The sequence below is a fragment of the Nelusetta ayraudi genome, unplaced genomic scaffold (assembly GCF_046127955.1).
Source record: "Nelusetta ayraudi isolate G7.1 ecotype Tasmania unplaced genomic scaffold, CSIRO-AGI_Nayr_v1 ptg000008l, whole genome shotgun sequence".
In the NCBI taxonomy this organism is placed as follows: domain Eukaryota; kingdom Metazoa; phylum Chordata; class Actinopteri; order Tetraodontiformes; family Monacanthidae; genus Nelusetta; species Nelusetta ayraudi.
In genome coordinates this window covers 7,692,903-7,710,243 of record NW_027466058.1, presented here as the reverse complement: position 1 = coordinate 7,710,243, position 17,341 = coordinate 7,692,903, and the positions used below count along the sequence as shown (strand labels likewise).

At 42.4% G+C, this 17,341-nt stretch overlaps 1 protein-coding gene across 3 annotated transcripts; it reads right to left on the bottom strand.

The window, feature by feature from the left end:
• Nucleotides 1–1,767: 1,767 nt before the first annotated feature.
• On the bottom strand, nucleotides 1,768–16,993 carry fam204a (family with sequence similarity 204 member A). Of its 3 annotated transcripts, none has more exons than XM_076019112.1 (7): nucleotides 16,613–16,988; nucleotides 16,268–16,349; nucleotides 16,036–16,081; nucleotides 15,565–15,670; nucleotides 13,869–13,958; nucleotides 2,403–2,512; nucleotides 1,768–2,223 (listed from the first exon to the last, which is right to left on the bottom strand). In XM_076019112.1, the coding sequence occupies exons 1-7, from the start codon at nucleotides 16,847–16,849 to the stop codon at nucleotides 2,172–2,174; spliced, it is 723 nt and encodes a 240-aa protein (XP_075875227.1). In that variant the 5' UTR covers nucleotides 16,850–16,988; the 3' UTR covers nucleotides 1,768–2,171. The 3 variants fall into 3 exon arrangements, with proteins under 3 accessions (XP_075875227.1, XP_075875228.1, XP_075875229.1); XM_076019113.1 differs by having other exon boundaries at nucleotides 15,565–15,667; XM_076019114.1 differs by lacking the exons at nucleotides 1,768–2,223; nucleotides 2,403–2,512 and adding an exon at nucleotides 6,944–8,674 and having other exon boundaries at nucleotides 16,613–16,993.
• Between the last annotated feature and the right edge of the window lie 348 nt (nucleotides 16,994–17,341).

The following is a 17,341-nucleotide window of genomic DNA, read 5'->3' as shown; positions in this document are numbered from 1 at the left end:
TAAATGGGATTGCTGTTGTGTTATCCTCTGCACAACAAACACTTTTTCCTAGAAGTCATCCGAGTTGCGCTCAGGGAGTGCGCCTCGGCGTTTCACAACAAACCAGCCTGGGTCAGGGGGGCCAACGCTGGCCTCCAGTAACACGCTATTGAAAAACAGGCTCCTCGATATGACGGGAGAGAAAAGTGGATTTTCCAGCTTAAAAGAAAAAAAAACATTGGCGCTTTAGGCTTTTACGCTGTTCCAAGGGATTAATAAAGTGAGATGCTATTGATACGGTGCCGTGCTGCTCTTGGATCAGCACTTGACGTGCTCATGGATGGTATTTTGCTGGGGGAAGCAGCCACATCCCATGTGGGGAAACACGTTTTTGACTAATAAAATACACACTTAAATAATGAATGAATAAACAAAAAGGGAAATATCTCTGAAATCCTCTTAAAATGTCTTCAGAGGATTCTCTTAAAATTTGTCACACTAAAGTTGCACGTTGTTCTTGGCAAATGCAAACTAGCTAGCACAAACTCTTCTCCTCTCGTTAAGCTAATTCAATAATGAGCAATATTTAATCATAGCTATATGTTCTTCAGGATTTATCCAAACCCCTGAAATTTGCCACTTTCTGTCCCGCTAATAAAAAATCTGCTGATTACTTCTCTCTCCTCAGTCGCGATGTGGGTTTTTTTTCATCAAAGGGAAGAAATCCATGCTGCACTTTGATGTGCTTAGCACACTTTTAACTTGCCTCTCATTACAGAGATAATTAATAGTTTAATTAGCATCCATTCTTCCCTGCTGACAGCTTTTTAGACACACAGTAGTGGGACCCGCTTGAATGTAAAACGGTGCAAAAAAAAAAAAGAAAAAAGCCAGCATGTTTTTGTATTCGGAATGCGCTTCTGTGCTCATTTCCTATCTAGGTTTCCCCTGCTCAGGTGTTTTGTAGACAATGGCCACCAAACTTTTATTTTTGATGTTAAATCCCCCCCCCCTCCCCCATTTCCTCTTTAGCGCATATGGATTCAGCCTACACAGCAAAGCTGCGAGAGCGGAGCGGAGCCCCTCACAAAGGGACGAGAAAACGTGCGACGCAAACAACTTCAGTCGATTCATTTTAATTCTCATTACCTCCAAGCGAAGCAATCATTTAACCATAGTTGAAAAAAATATATAAGCAAGCATCATGAATACAAAAAAAGTAATTATCATCGTTGCCCCCCCGCACCACCACCACCACCAACACACACGCTGTTTGCAATTAACACTTCCTGGAATCTGAATGAGCATTTCAGAAGTGCAAATAGCTGCAGAGGCAAACGCCACAGATTAAAAAAAAAATGGGGGAAAAAAAAAAGATCAAAGTAAAGGCGGGAGGAATCAACGGGTTTTTAGACGAGTTTAGTGATGCTGAAGAGAGCTCTTCACACAATGAGAAGCTGGTGCAGGCTTCGAGAAACAGTGCGCGCCTCTTGTTGGGGCTGAGATACAATAGCGCGTCTCGCAGCATGGGCGAGGGCCAACAGCAAAGCCTCTGTTTCATGTCTCACCCGCCCCCTCCCCTCCTCGCAATGTTCGGGCCCAACTTCCCCGTTTTCCAGCCACTCGACAACAGTTTACAGCCGCCAAATTTCATTTTCTACTCCCAAATCCTATCGCACATTATCCTGTACATTGCATTAGGGCCCTAATCTTTCCTTTCTCTTGCTTGCGAGAAGAAAGGGGCGCCTCCGTGATTAACCCACTTTACAGCAATAAATAAACGCATCATCCAGTAATGTACACCAGATTTAATTTGGAGGACGGGAGGGAGGCATGGGGGGGGGGGGGGAGAAAAGAAAAAGGCCAGAATGCTCAAAATCACTGAAATGTAATGAAAAATAACACAAAGCAGATGCCAATGGGCGCCTTAGGAATTAATTTGAACGCTCCATAATTTTTTTCTTCCCTCTTGCGCACCCTGCATTGGCTTCTCCTCAGCCAACTGTGCGACTTTTCCCTCCCTCCTCCCTCCTCCCTCCCTCGCTGCTGCCGCCGCCGCTGCTGCTGCGGAGTCTTGAAAACACACGGGCAGGATGAAGACACAGGTTGGCTCCTTTATTTAAATTACAAACTACTTTCAAATGAAATCGAGCGCTCGGCCCATCCGCCGCCGTCTTCCCTCTAATCCTTTGTCACATGAAGCCCATGTTGCTTTTGGTTTCCCAGCGCTGTTTCGCCTCGAACCTGCAACAAAGAGCAGAACAGCACATGACACAGGCCTTTTTTTCTTCTTCTTTTTTGTTTAAAGTGCAGGCTTCAGCGGCTCTCCAAAGTGTTGCACGCGAGAGCAGATAGTGAAGGCAACACCCGGCCGAGGACCGGACTCGAGGACGGGGGGGCGGGGGGGGTTGACAAATACGCACCCCCAGGCTATTTCCTTCTTCCTTTTCTGCGCCGCTCTTGACAATTCCTCTTCCTGCTTGTGTCGCACAAAGTCACGGCAATCGGCGGCCTGGGCGATGTTCACAGCCAGCTGTTTGAATGAAGGCGCACAGAGGGAGAGGACCATTAGAGGATGGAAATCAGTCCTCGCTAACCCACTGCACCAGCGGCCAGACGAGACCACGACTGCTGATGGTTTGAAACGGTTGTCAACGTAAACGTTTTTGGGAAGTGATGATGGAACAGCCCTTTTCGCTTGACGGGACGGACAAACAGGTCAAAGGGCAAATCACCAGATCGAAAAGGCAATTTTTTTTGGACTCGACAGACAGTCAAAACAAGAACGTTGAGGACGTCAACGGCTATTAAATTGTCGTTGTAAGTTTTAAACATTTTTAGACTAAAATCTTTGAAAACGCAGTGAACGGAATCAAGATCTGAGCTGAATATTCTTAAATGACCTCTCTCGTCGTCAATATGCTACAATACATGGCATACTCTAAAAAAAACAAAGAAGTAAATGCAGAGCATTTTGGTGAACCATATGTGGAGCTGAAATAGCCCGTGGCTACATAAATTATAGCAGCACAGTTTTAATACAACGGCTCTAATCTTAGTTGCCTTTTGTTTGAGGTGTTTTAACAGCTCAACATATTTCTTTATGCTCATGGCGTTCGCACATTGGCTATTTTTTTTTCTTTTAGGACAACCCCCTCCCCGTTTAATGTGCAAATGAAACAAGCGAACAAATAAACAAAGAGGAGCCCTTTTGCTGCAAATACGACAAAAAGGACACAAACGGCATTTTACCACCCGCCCCCCCGCAACCAGCCCAAAAAGAGAGACTTCATCTGTTTGGAGTACTGCAGGCACCCCCCGCCCCCCAAACCCCCAACCCACCCCCTAAAATCAGAAGTGAAGAAAATGACCGTGACTGCAAGAGGCAAACATTCAAATCCCGGGGAAGACGTACGCATTGTGAAGCAGAATAATCCCAATCACCCCAGTCACACAGAGGCACTGGGAAACAAAGAGCAAAAGCCTGCCTTCGCCGTCACTCCTGAGATAGGTTTATTATTGGAGCAAAAGCAAACTCTGATAAACAACTTGGAACAATTTCACAAAACCTTTTGGGTAATTCTCTGTAATATTCCTAGTACAATCATGGGGGATGGCAAGGGGGGGTCTTAAGGTAATGAAGAATGTGCCACCAATGTGCCACTTGGAAGAAAAAAAAAGGGAAGACCTGCTTGGGAAAAAAAAATGTTTCAATTATAATTAAGTGGGATAAACTTTATTAGAAAGACTGAAACTAAAATATCTCCTAATGCATGCTGGGATTAAGCAGGTCAGAGCGAGCAGGCAGGAAAAATTAAACTCTAAAGGCTTTTTATCGCCATATTTCAGGAACCAAGGGTGTAAAATGTTCTAATTTGGGATACATTAAAAGCCATAAAGGTCTTTCAAAAAGATTAATGGTACTTTGCTTGGATTTAAGATAAGGGCTTCAGCTGGCTTCAAGTGCTGCGCTCTGGCTGGGCCCTCAAGGCATTCATCTATACAGCTACTGGAAGATTTGTGAAAGCGTCTGCACAGCCCCGAGCATACATACTATGACAGTTCTCCACTTCGTTGCCGTTTTGTAGCTCTTAAATTCCCCCAAATCACGTTTTCCCCTCACAAGGAGAGTGACGGCGGGTGACTGCTCCTACATTTACTGTCGATTCCCAGGCAGATAGTCCCCGGCGAGACTTTCAGCGCTCCTGGATGTACGTGTGCAAAGGTAGGGGGGGGGGAGGGGGTGGCTGTCAACAAAGTGCTTATTAAATTATTGACAAATGCGGAAACGGCTACGCGCCGTCTGTGTTTGCCGTCTGCGGAAAGCCGTCATTTGGGAGCACATCACAAATGGCGGGCGCATGATACTAAACGGTTTCATTTGGAGATTTACAGACAGAGGCTCCTCTTTTCTTCCACCCCGGGATTAGCCGCGTTAACCTGCTCTCCGGCGAGGTTGCATTTGAAATGCAAAAAGGTCTCAACGACGCACCTTTCGCCCCCCCCCCCCGAACCTCCCTCATTTTCCTCTCCCCTTCAAATTCACAATGCGCTGTTTACTGTGCGGAAAACATTAAAGGTCTTTAATTCCACCACCTCCCAGCCCCCCCACTCCCCCTTTTCCTTTATCAGTTTCGTCTACAATCCCTGATTGTCTTTGCCGGGGCTCAACATTAATGTCAACCAAGTTACCTAGGAGACAGAGCAGATCAAAGAGACAAAAAAAAAAAACCCTCAAATGTCTGATTAATCAAGCCTGCAAACAGCTTATTTCTTTTAGCCTGCATGCAAGTATGAAAATGAGATTCCGAGAGCAGTACATTGTGCAGATTTGTTCATTCTTATCTGAACAAAGCCAGCGGCAGCTTATTTCATGGATCACTGGCACTGTCAGCGCTGCGGCGCCGAGCAGGTGACGGCTCCTCTTTCTGTGGCGAGAACAAAATTAGCAAAAAAGTCGCTGCAAATTAGCCTCTCATATTTTCCGTAATATGACATTATTTTTCATTTACTTTTTTGATCCACTTTTCAGGATTTTTTTCTCCCCCCCCAACCACTCCCCCGCGCCCTCTCAGCCGCCCCTCCCCTCCCCTCGCGTGCATCTTAGCGCTAAATCCTTTTGCATCAGACGCTGGTGGAGAAAAAATAAGAATGAGGAAAAAAAAAAGCTGAGGTGTTAAGAAAAAAAAAAAAAGCAGGAGGCAGGAATCCTACTGCGTTCTTTTGTTTACGTGTCCCCTGAAAGGCGTCTTTTGCAGCTCTATTGCGCGTTCTAACATAGATACTGCTGCCCGTCGTGGCCTTGTGTGTCTTTCTTGTGTGACCTGGGCACAGCGATGGTTTAAAAAAAGGGGGGGCGGGGGGAGGGGGGGGGGGTTGTGAGGGAGGGGTTTATTCAGAGGATTAATACTCTGACCTTTGCAAGATTCGAGGGCAACAAAAAAAAATTCATGGTACACAATGCTGGCACTGCAGCAGCAGAAACAGCAGCAGCAGCAGCAGCTTAGGGCCACTAGGAGGGTTAAGTCAACAGCAAGACCCTCTGTTCATTTATGTTTGGGTCGTCAGGGAGATTCAAGAGGAGACCCAAACATGGGCCTCCGTCCCAAAGGGGGGGGGGGGGGGGGATCTGCATTGCTGCTGTATGAGCAATATAGAAGATAAAGCCGTCCTAATGGCCGTTTCACGCTCCGCTCTCAGCTGTGTGGCTGCGCCGTTGCATCATTTCTTACTCATTCCAATAGGACGTCTCTCCAAGTGGGCACAGGGCCGTCGAGAAATAAATAAATAAGTGAAATAAAATAAATAGCGCTGTGGCAATTAAACAGCAAGTGTGGCAAGACAATAGCTGAAAGAACGACGAGGGGGGGGGGGGGAATACACCTCCGTGTGGATAAAGTGTTAAAGCTCCTATTAACAATAAGAAATAAATGATGGCTTTAAGGAAGAAATGGCCTTAAACCCATTCATAAATTTCCTATCCGGGAAGCCTCTTCCAATTAAAACGTGTGAGAGGTGGATTAACAAGGACTATATGGCTTTGCCTCGCTAAATCACCTCCCCGAGCTGCTCCGCTGCATTTGACGTGTAAACGATTAATGACCAGCCTAATTCTCTTATCACACTACCTTAATGCCTAAATAATGTGGCCTTAGTCAACTTTGGAAAGCAGGGCTGTATAAGAAAGGAATGAATATCAGATTAGGCAGCTTGTGTGTTATTTCAGCATAATTTCTCGGAAACTGAGGCGAAGGTGGTGGGGGGGGGCGATGGGGTTCTGGCCCCAAAGCCTGGCCACAGCGGGAACAGCAGGGTTGGGTCAAAGGCTCGGGAGGTCAATCAGTGCCACCCATATCGCATTCAAAGGGATGGACCCGCTCAGTTACTTTATTTGGGAGGCACAAAAGCAAAGTCACGACCTGGACACAAAGAAACAAGTGAGTTTGGGTCTTTACGACAGAAAGTGGCGGTCGAAGATCGTTTGGTCTGCAAAATCATCCCATTAATCGATCAACTGGCCAGAGTCAAAATAACTCACTTTTTAAACTGAAGTTGAAGTTGAGCCAGTCAAAACCATTTTTTTGGAGCCAAACTGGCTGATCTTCCTTGGAAGTGTTTTCAAAGTCTTGGACTGCTGGAATGTTGTTGGACTCCCACTACTCCTCTCTTTTTCTGATATTTTTTACATGGAATAAATCTAAATGACAGTCCAGCTAATCGATTGTTTAAACAGTATTTATTTGGTGCGCAGGTAACAAATCAGCATCATTTTTGCTTTAAAATAGTAAGAATGATCGCTACTGCAGAATGACTGAAATCAGGGTCTGTTTTTTTTTCACATTTTAACAACATGTAAAATATTTATACGTATTGTTTTGCAAAGCACAAGCCTAACTGTATATAAATGAGAATATCGGAATGACACTGATGAAGGACACAAAACTTGAAAACTGAGAACAAGAATGTTAGCGTTGGATGTGTGTGGTAGAATCTGCTCAGAATGCCTGAAGTACTGAGGGCGAGTATGGGTGATAATCCCACTACTACTACTGCTACACCTAATGAGTGTTGGCATCCACAAGTACAACTACAAGTAGCACTGAAGTTGTTCACAGGGTCACAAAAGGTACTGCACATATTTACACTGCACTTGCCTTTTGTATGGTTGATACATTTTCTATTGTTTGTGCCTTCAATTAAGACGTTAATATAAGGGGAGAAATAAAGAGGACACGTCGCATCTCGCGCTTGCACTCCCCCCCCGCCCCCAAGCCTCCTTTTATGTAGCAGTCTCACAAGAGCATTTTGTAATCTTGCCTCCACTTTAACAAACAGAATTACACGGCAAGCAAAAAGAAAGGCACTCCAGCGAGGGCACAGTAGAGCAGCCGTGCCTCCGTTTGCTCTACAAGTAATCTGATGCTAGATACACATGACATCTTTAGGGAGTAAGGGAGGGGGAGACACGGAAAGGGAAAAAAAAAAATCTGTGAAAGTTTGCCTGCTTTGTGCACATTCCATTATCTTGCCTCTTCTGAGTAGGATAGGCTTATTAGCGAGCTTTGAACTCACACTTAGAATAATATGCCATCAACAGTTTTATGAGCTAATTAGAAAAAACAGTTTAATTAATGAGTGACTGGCAATAAAATGGCAATCATGAAAAAAGAAACTGAGGGTGCTAAGCTTCCACTACCATCAATTAAGGCCTAATTACAAACAAATTATATATGTGTTTTGCTGTGGGCTTTAATTTTAAAATATGGCTTTAATTAAAAGAGACAACATGCTAATTAATTAAACAGCACACAAATCTACATTGAAAAGTATGCTTTGTCTATCAAGTAATTAATGGAATACAATAATCCAAATGAGATTCCCAGGCATTTGATAAAAGCTTAGGACCCATTTCAAAAATCCATTTCAAAATTAATGGGCCAAAATTTAATGTGAGTCATCCGGAGATACAATAAAAGTTCATTCGTGATAAATTGCTTATGCTGACGGAGGGACGAACAAAGGAGAGAGTTTCCCCTAAACTCTGTGAGGTGGCCCGGGGGTGCTCACAGGGGAGACGGAGTGGAGTCAGACTGATGTGGCGCGGGCAAAGTCGCCATCTGATAAAGGCCACTTTCCACAAAGGCGCCGCTCATTAATTTTTTGATTACAAACACGGGGGAGAAGGTGGCGAGAGTGGCGGCGGTGGTGGGGCGCAGGGGGAAAAAAAGTGTTAAATAACATGAATATGATGAAACGCTCTTAGTCCGGGTCTTTGTTTTTGCTAAGCCACCATGTCTCCTCTGACAAAATGCTTCGCCACCTTTGTTTCACAGCATTTAAGCGCTGCCTTTCCAAAGGGTAGATTTCAAGGACAGTGGGGCTTTTCCTTTCAGCCGCCGCTTCCATTGAAATATGAGCCGCAGTGTAATGAAGGGATATTGTAACCATCCCCAAGTTCAAACGCTGCGGAAACCATAAGTGACTCTGGTTAATGCACATTCACATGGTTAATTATTGTATTAGTATTAAGTCATCTTTCCATTAAGAGCAAGGATCCGGATTTTCACGCTCAAAAGTCCAATATTGTGGTCATTTTCAGATCTTTATGTTTCATCCCAGACACTAGTGGAGGGGCCCCCCATGATTCATGATCCAGAAATGCATGGATCATTTTTAGCCCTCTGTTTGCAGCCTTCTGAAAAAACAACAACAATGGGTTTTACCTTACTGATAAACCTAATGCTGCACCTTCCATTTTTGGAAGGCGAGGTGGACTCAGAGGGCGAAGTGAACCCCTGGCTGGGGGCGCTGTCACTAATCAGAGAGAGGTATCTGCATCCTGTGTGACATCACAAAGGGCATCAGCTCTTTTTGAAAATGTCACATTTTCACCCCCGGACTCCACCCTTTCTTTTCAAAAAGCTGAGAAGTCAAACAGATTTCAGTTATTCCTGGAGGGTTCAAACACAGGATAGAGACACATACTGATACTGACTGATTGGTTAGAAATCATCAGTCCAAAGATTACGGTGCTACTGACCAAACGCTACAAACCGCTTTCTGAACATAGCCTTCAAGGCTCTCAGTCTCATGCATTTACTAGTTGACGTTAATGCCACATGTAGAAACTTAATACCACATCTGGATATGTCTGTAAACACTACATTAGATGTGAATGCAATGCCGTGGACTGCGAGTGATATTTATAAACACTGGCGGAGTCGTTTCGTTGACAGCACGGACTGACAGAATTCAGTTCAAATGTGTTCATCTTAATAATCATAACTAAATGTAATGCACTGAACAAAACCACTTTTAATTGCTGCTCGGCCTCTCTCTCTGTTGTTGGTCTGAAAGCAAGTCTGGAAGAGGCCAGCAGTCAAACAACTACTTTTTAATTTCCATATTGTTCGGCTCCTGGATGTCTTGAAACGGACTTGACATCCCCCTATTGTGACAGCCTGTGAGAGTTTCTGTTTTGAAGTGGTAATGCCACCCTAATAGCTGTGATGAGTGCTAAGGGGGAACTGTAAGCTCTAACGTGGCGTGACAGTCTTTTGTTGTGAAATTTGCCCACTTACTATATATAAAGCACAGCTCCTGACTGTTTCAAAAGACCTCGGCGGCTCTATTTTGTACAAAGAACAGAGGGAAAGCCAGTAATTATTTGTAGCAGGAATTCTATTTCATGAAATAGGACAATAATAGATGAAGTCGTTTTGTGGCACAGCGTTAAATAAAGCAAACAATTCTTTTTAATAGGCAAACAGATCATTAAAACCCAACAGATACCTGCCCTGACTAATAATTGCTGTTTCCCTAATTTGTTTATTAATAATCACAGTTGTGACTCTTTTACTGCACATTGTGTGTAAAACAAATGTTGGACACCCAATGCGTTATGATATATTGCCTTCAGAATCTAAAGTCTTCAAGTGCAATTTCTTCTAGTACAGCCATCCACAACCCACTTACTGCCTTCTGCACATGTACTGTGCCATTGTCTTGGTTTGTGTCTGTCTGATGCAGTCACACCTTTTGAAACACAATAAAGGTTTAAATTGTTTCTTTTACGAGCGTCCTAGAATATCCATCACGCAAAACCTTCCGTCCTCGCTGCTTGACAAAGACCAGAATGTGATAATGGTTCAATTGTGAAATGTGATGTCAATTTAAGTCAATAACCAGTAATTGTTGGAAATACTTCCAAGTATGTGAGACTTTTTTTTTATGCAGGGTTTAAATTGCCATTCAGTGTTTTTATATCGATGATCAGAATTCTTTGACCACGGACATTTACTCTTTAAAACAGCTGGAAGAATAGAGAAACACTACCCAAACTACACCGCAGAGGATGCAGGAAGCGACGCAGTGTCTGGTGAAGGACGGTGATATCCCTCACCAAGAATAGCCGCAAAAATCAGCACGTCATATATGAGCTGGCGGATGCCGTGGACTCAGTGTTATGCTAATTATCAAGTTAATTAGTGTGTGTGTGTGTGTGTGTGTGTGTGTGTGTGTGTGTGTGTGTGTGTGTGTGTGTGTGTGTGTGAGAGAGAGCGAGAGAGAGAGAGTGTGTGTGTGTGTGTGTGTGTGTGTGTGTGTGCGTGTGTGCCGTGTGTGTGTGCCGCGCGGATGGAGGCACAGTCTTGTTAGGCGGACGACTTGCACCGTTTAATCTGCTGAACTAGTGGCTCGACTTTGGAGGCAGGAAGCTTTTAGCACTATGTTGTGTCTTGCGCTGCCGCTGAAAGGCAATCTGCATGTGCTAAGAAGGATCAGCAGACATCTTTATGAGAATGAAACCCTATCTGCACAGTTTAAAGGAATACATTAGGGGGCTTTGTCTGAGCAATGTAGACATAAATAACGTTTTGTTACTTAAAAGGGGACGGGACTCCTTTGCGCCATCATCGTGGGCGTTAATACTTTCACTTAAAAACGGAGCATGTCTTCATGAATTCATCTAAAACAAAGACTCGCACCCTCAGGAAATATTTAAATACGGTAATGAGAATTTAAAAAAAAGGAGGAGGAAAAAAACCCTCAACCTGCAATATCCAGGCAGCGTGTCTCAGAAGTTTGACAGATGAAAGAGCACATATCTCAGAATTTGTAAGGAGCCTTCAAAACAGGTTCCTTTGCAAATTGTTTTAACGTTGAGATTAGGAGAAGAAAGTGGAGCAAATGGAAATCATTAATTGATTTGCGGGAGCTCGAAACAGAGGCAACAAACATTTCGGCGCTATGAAAGGGGGGATTCTGACAGCCGGCTCTCCTCCGTTTCTCTTTGCTCGGAGGAGATAAGTGGGGAAGCGTTAGATGGAGGATGAAAATATACAGGAACATTGTCATCCGGCGTGTACCAGTGTTTTCTTTACAAAACAATGCCTAGAGGGACAAACAGGCCTCTTTAGCTCCTCACAGCTGTCAGAATGCTTTTGCATTTCTTCGCGAGGAAAAGAAAAAAAACAAAAAAAACCTGTCCCTATTCTCCCTCCGCAAAGCCTGCCACAATCATGTCTTGCTGTTATGACCGTAAACAAATTAAACATCTAAGCCATTCTGTGCCAAATGAGCCACTCAATTATAACCTTGAAATTGATTCTGGCCACAGTGGGGATTATTGATCGTCTAAATGTTTGTCACAACGCTCCTGTCAGGAGGTGAACGGGGGCGCCAGGATGAGGCACGTTGGCTTCAGTGCCGTCTGCAATGCAGGCCACAACGTTTACAACGCCATCAAATCCACTCCGACTCAGAGGCCTTCAAACTTTTTCAGCCCTCCAGGTGTCGCGTTCTGTTCCGTACACACTCTAGCACCGGCTTTCTTTGTATGGGGGAGACAGTGAACTTCACGGCAGAATGATTTTGGGGGGGGGGGAGAGGAGGGGAGGGGTTTCAAAATGGTCAGCCGACTGCGCGCTCGTGAAATGGAGTTATCACCGCTAAACAATGAGCTGCGGGTGCCAGGCGGCTGTCAGGGCCCATCAGAGTCCTGGCAAGGCGCGAGGCAGGTGCCAGCAAGGCAAGAACCTCAGCTCAGGCTAAAACCAATCCACCAGCGCTCCTAAGAGGCTTTCTGAAAGTACGGCACAGGTGCCACTCAAAGCAGCTTCTATTTAGGCCCCACAGATCTGACCACTCCGCAGTTTCCTTCACAGTTTAAGATGGGAATATTAAAGGTCTCTGATGCTGCACAAGTGGATCACGGAGATGTTAGAAGCTGCACTTGTAGTGCTAGTTGAAAAGACAAATACTGCATATATGTGTTTATATGTGCATACATATGTATGTACGTGTGTGTGCATATATGTATGTATATATATATATATATATATATATATACATACATATATATATATATATATATATATATATATATATATATATATATGTATGTATATATATATATATATATGTATACATATATGTGTGTGTATATGTATATATATATACATATACACACACATATATGTATACATATACATGTATATGTATATATATATACATATACATATACATACATACATACCTTTATGGATACATATTCACACATATGTGTATATATGTATGTGTGTGTGTGTGTGTGTATATATATGTATATATACAGTATATACATATATATATATATATATATATATATGTACATATATACATGTATATATACATGTATATATATGTACATATATATATACATATATATATATATATATACATATATATATACGTATATACATATATACATATATATATATATATATATATATATATATATATACACACATATATACATATATATATATATATATATATATACATATATATATATATATATATATATATACATATACATACCTTTATGCATACATATTCACACATATGTGTGTGTGTGTGTGTGTGTGTGTTTGTACTGTTGCTTTGTTCTTTTTAAACAGGGATCATTGTGTAGCTTTGTTACTCTCTGATAAAAGCTACTTCACAAGTTTCAATGCAAGTGCATTTTTCTGTTTTTGAATGTGTCCTTTCAAAAACAGTTACATTTACTTACATTTGTGGATTTGGGGGCAATTCAAGTGCCATGATTTATGCTGCAAATTCTTTTGTTTCATTTTTTGAAACATAGTTTCAAAATAAATTGTAATTGTAATGTAATACAGCTGTTTGATGACGTTCACTGGGGATATTAATTCAAAAAATGTGAACAGTATGTTGGCTAAAATGTTTCCTGAAAGAACAGCCCCAAGTGTATTTATTTATTTATTCATTTTTCTACTTTGCTGCAATCTGAAACCACTTATGAAATCTGAGCCCACAGTGGATGACACTGTTTGTGTTGTTGCCATTACCGTTGAAGGTGAAAAGGCATATAGGACGCTGTGAGCGACGTCGTGAAACAAAGAAGTTTAACTTTGATGCTCAAAAGTGTTGGCGGTGGCCCCGGTGGAGCGGTAACGCCACAGCGGTGCGTCTTTTTAACCACAATTATACGTGTGTGTGGGCTACATTTTATGCTAAATTAGTTTCGAAGCACTTGATCCTTGATGCCCGCCAAGGCGGTTAGTTACAAAACTTCAGGCGCTGCATTTAGGGACATGTACACTTCAAAGGTATGAAACTCCTACCTGGAGAATGATTTAACAGTTGGCTTGAAAGCAATGTACCCTTCATTAAAAAGCAGAGCCAAAAGTCCTTTAGACACTGCAGCACTTCAAAACTAAGGGGAGGGCTTTCCATTAACTCAATGGAAAAGGGCTGCAGGACTGAATGGCGGGTGTCGGCGCCTGTTTTTGTTCCTCTATGTCTTTGCTGCAGAAATGGCCACGGATCCATTAGCCTGATTTGTCACAGCAGGAGCGCCCCAAAGATCTCTTATCAGCACAACGTACCTCTCGAGTGGCGAGTCTGTCGCTCATCTCCTCCGCCTTTGCAATGTCCCCTTCAGCTATGGCCCTCTCTATGCTCTTTTCTAGGCCGGACTGCAGAAGAAGGGAAAAAAAAAAATCAGATTTTTTTTTTTGAAATGGGGAGAGAGAGAGAGGGGGGGAGAAAAAAAAATCAAAGAGTAACTTCAAAAGTCCCCCAGGGCCTTATTTTTAATATGATTGCCATTACTACAAATATGTAGATTTTCGTTCACAAATGAAAACCTTTTTGATTGGATATTAGTGGGCAAATCTTAGAAATGCTACAGGAGATTACCAAACATAAATGTGACTCTTTAATTACACATTTCCATTACAGGCGCCAGTAGAGGGGGTGCAGAGAAGCCCCCGGTTACTGATGGCAAGTCAGTTCTGCTGTGATGAGCCAATCTGAGGGAGCAGCGCACCGGATTTCTTCAACCCCAAAATTTCATCACTGGAGAGTGGCTGTAATTATTACTGGATGTCTTCTGATGTATTGTTTGAGGGCCTTGGTTAAAAAATATGCGGGGGGGAAAAAAAATCAATCTTAAAAAATTAGGATTGGTTCAAAAATATTTTCAAGAGTTGCAAACACTTGAATCTGTTTTGTACAATTTATTATTTCACACATTAACTCACGCTTACACGGATACGACCAGATTTGTGATCTTGATTATCGTCTACTGTGCCTCACAAGAAGAACTCAGACTGACAGACCATCCTGCTTTCAAATGCATTATTAAGGTCACTGAAGTAACGTTGTGAGCAGATGAATTAATCACATCTGGCTTCCATGACAGCTTTTCTTCCCTCTCATAAAGCTGTCACAGAAACAGACATAAAACAGAAATGATATATATATATATATACATATTAATTACACAGAACTGCATTTGAGGGATGAAAGCCTCATTATGTTGACGTGACAAGTTCTGTTTCATTTGGCCTGCGAAAATCGTTTCCCTCATCCTTTAATAGTTGTGCTGCTCAAAAGAAAAATCAGCAGAAACTAAATTTTATGCTGCTCTGAGATACATTAGGCACAAAACACTCCAAAATAATCATTAAAAGGGATTTCTAATTGAAATCGGAGCAGTTCCCATTCACTAGGTCAGCTCTTATGTTCATGCAGCTTGCAAATATTTTCGCTTAATTAGAAATGTGCAGGCCTTTGCATAAAATGTTCATTCGTGTGTCAGAATGGGGGACGTTAACTTATAATTTCGTCAGTGATTAATTCCTCTGCAGGGGAAAACGTCAAAGTATTATCTAACGGCTGAGTAAATGTTCTGGCAGCAGCCATAGAGGCTACATCAGGTACTCCAACGCTCTACTCTTGTGTTGCCGTCGCAAATTCATATTTCTGTTGGATCACTTAAGAAGACGAAGGGGTGACAAAAAAAAAAAAAACTACGTTTGACTTTGATCTCGACAACACAAGAAAGGAGATTCATCCTAATCTGATCACAGAATGTAGCCAAACCTAATCCCTTTTGCTCATCTCGGTGTCAGGTTGAGTTACCCTCGGGATTCGCCTAATACGTTTGTCATATCACATGAAACAATAAGAGGATACAGTGGCACGGGAACACAAAAGGAGGCAAGGTGTTACTAACAGCTAAGACTGTCACAGTACTAAACGTCAGGAGATAAGTTGGAATGTGGGAGTCTTTGTTACCTTCGAAGGGGGTTTGGAGCATGCAGGGGGATGAAATCGATCATTTACACCAAAATACTGCTTGAGCTCATCCCAGTGCTGCTCCCGCTCTGCCTGGTGCTCTCTGCTGACGAAAGAGGGGTCTTAATGTTCATTACAATGCAGCAAAAGGGGGGGGGGGGACATCACTTGACCCTTCTGTACCCAATCCCCCTCCACGAAGCTATTCTGGAGTATTTTACAACCTTATGGGCAGACATTGAATTGGTTACTGTGAGCATAATGTGATGCATGCTTGTCCTCGACTGAATGACTTCCGCCAGTGTCCCATCAATAGTGACATTGGGAAACCAGCAGATTTAGCTGTATTTATCTGCCACAGTGCCCCTATAGATCTTTGTCATCTACAGAATATAGATATATTTGAAACATTTGTCGTTTTATGTGTTTTTAATTCTTTATCAGATTGTCCCATGTTAAATCGGAAATTACCTTGTTTCTTGTGGTCCGTCTCCTTGCGTTTTAGTTAAATTGGCCACTAAGAAGTAAAATAAGAAATTAGGACCATTAGTTCAAATAATAATAATGATTGTATCAACAAGAAGCTCCTTTTTTGTGCAGCCAGCATTAAGAATGTAGTTATTACTTTCAAAAACTAGGGTGACCAAAAGTCATATAATTAGAAGGAGCCAAAAAGTCATTGCCTAAATAATTTGTTGTACACCTTTCTTGTGCCGTCTTTTCCTTTTTCTGGGCACCTTCAATGTCTTCATTTCATGATTTTTCTTTCGAAGATCCTGGAATTTCTACAAGAAATAAACAGTAATTTCATGAACGCAGGCAGTCACATTTTCCTCAGCAGTGACATCTAAAAATGTTATTGTTCACAACGCTGTGGCGTACTCTGGCCTCACCATTTGTAAAGTTGTTTAAAGAAAACATAGATCAAGATCATCATTTTTTTTATTTTATTTTTTTTTTTAAATCATTTACTGCCCATCATTATAATAAATACTGCACACCTCACTTATATCTGAAGCCGAGCTTACTGTGTTTCGAATTGACATACTTGCCACATTTCCTGGGATATACCAGGCATACTGCATGTCGGATATTCGATTTGCGCGTCACCGGCAGCAGAATTCGTGCGTGTGTCTTCCTCGGTGGAGTTCAACTTTCCTACGGAGCTCTCAGACTTCTCATCTCCTGTCATCGTCTCCGCGGCGTCACCCTCCTGCTCATCGTCCTCGTCGTCTGGACTGAGATCGTCTTCGGTTAAACCTTGTGGCAAGAGTCCGCTGTACATTCCTTTAAGATTGAACAAAGTAAGATTACACAAAGATTTCTCATTTAATGTGTAAAAATAAGTCTCGGATATAGCCCGATCATGGGCATTAGCAGCGGTGGCTGGTCGCCATTCTCACTTCCGGGTAAACACAGTGACGTTTTCTGTAGGGAAGCGGCGATTGGCTGAATAGAAGGTGTTTTGATCACGTTATCCAATTAGAAGCATGTTAACAAAGACAAGCCAGCGGTACACAGGGAAAAGATCGTTGCTGTTATTGGCTGCTTGAAAGAAACAATTTAGTTTAAGACTCTTGCTTTAGGTTTTAGTGTTACGTGGTGTTTTATAAACCCCATATGTACTTTTTGTTATTATTTATTTTTTTACATTATGAGTTTCAACGGTTTTAAACCTGTTTAACAGAGAATTAAAAATATCCAGAAGGCTGTAGAGGAGCATTCCTAATTGAGGTGAGCCAGGCGACTGACAGGTCCGTGAATTACCAGGAATCAT

What these genes read in the sequence shown, in the direction of transcription:
- fam204a (XM_076019112.1), bottom strand. Translation starts at nt 16,849, where the DNA reads ATGTACAGCGGACTCTTGCCACAAGGTTTAACCGAAGACGATCTCAGT. An exon ending in GCTCCAAACCCCCTTCGAAG is followed by an intron (nt 13,959 to 15,564) that starts GTAACAAAGACT and finishes CTTCTTCTGCAG; the next exon opens with TCCGGCCTAGAAAAGAGCAT. An exon ending in AAGAAGGAAATAGCCTGGGG is followed by an intron (nt 2,224 to 2,402) that starts GTGCGTATTTGT and finishes TCTTTGTTGCAG; the next exon opens with GTTCGAGGCGAAACAGCGCT.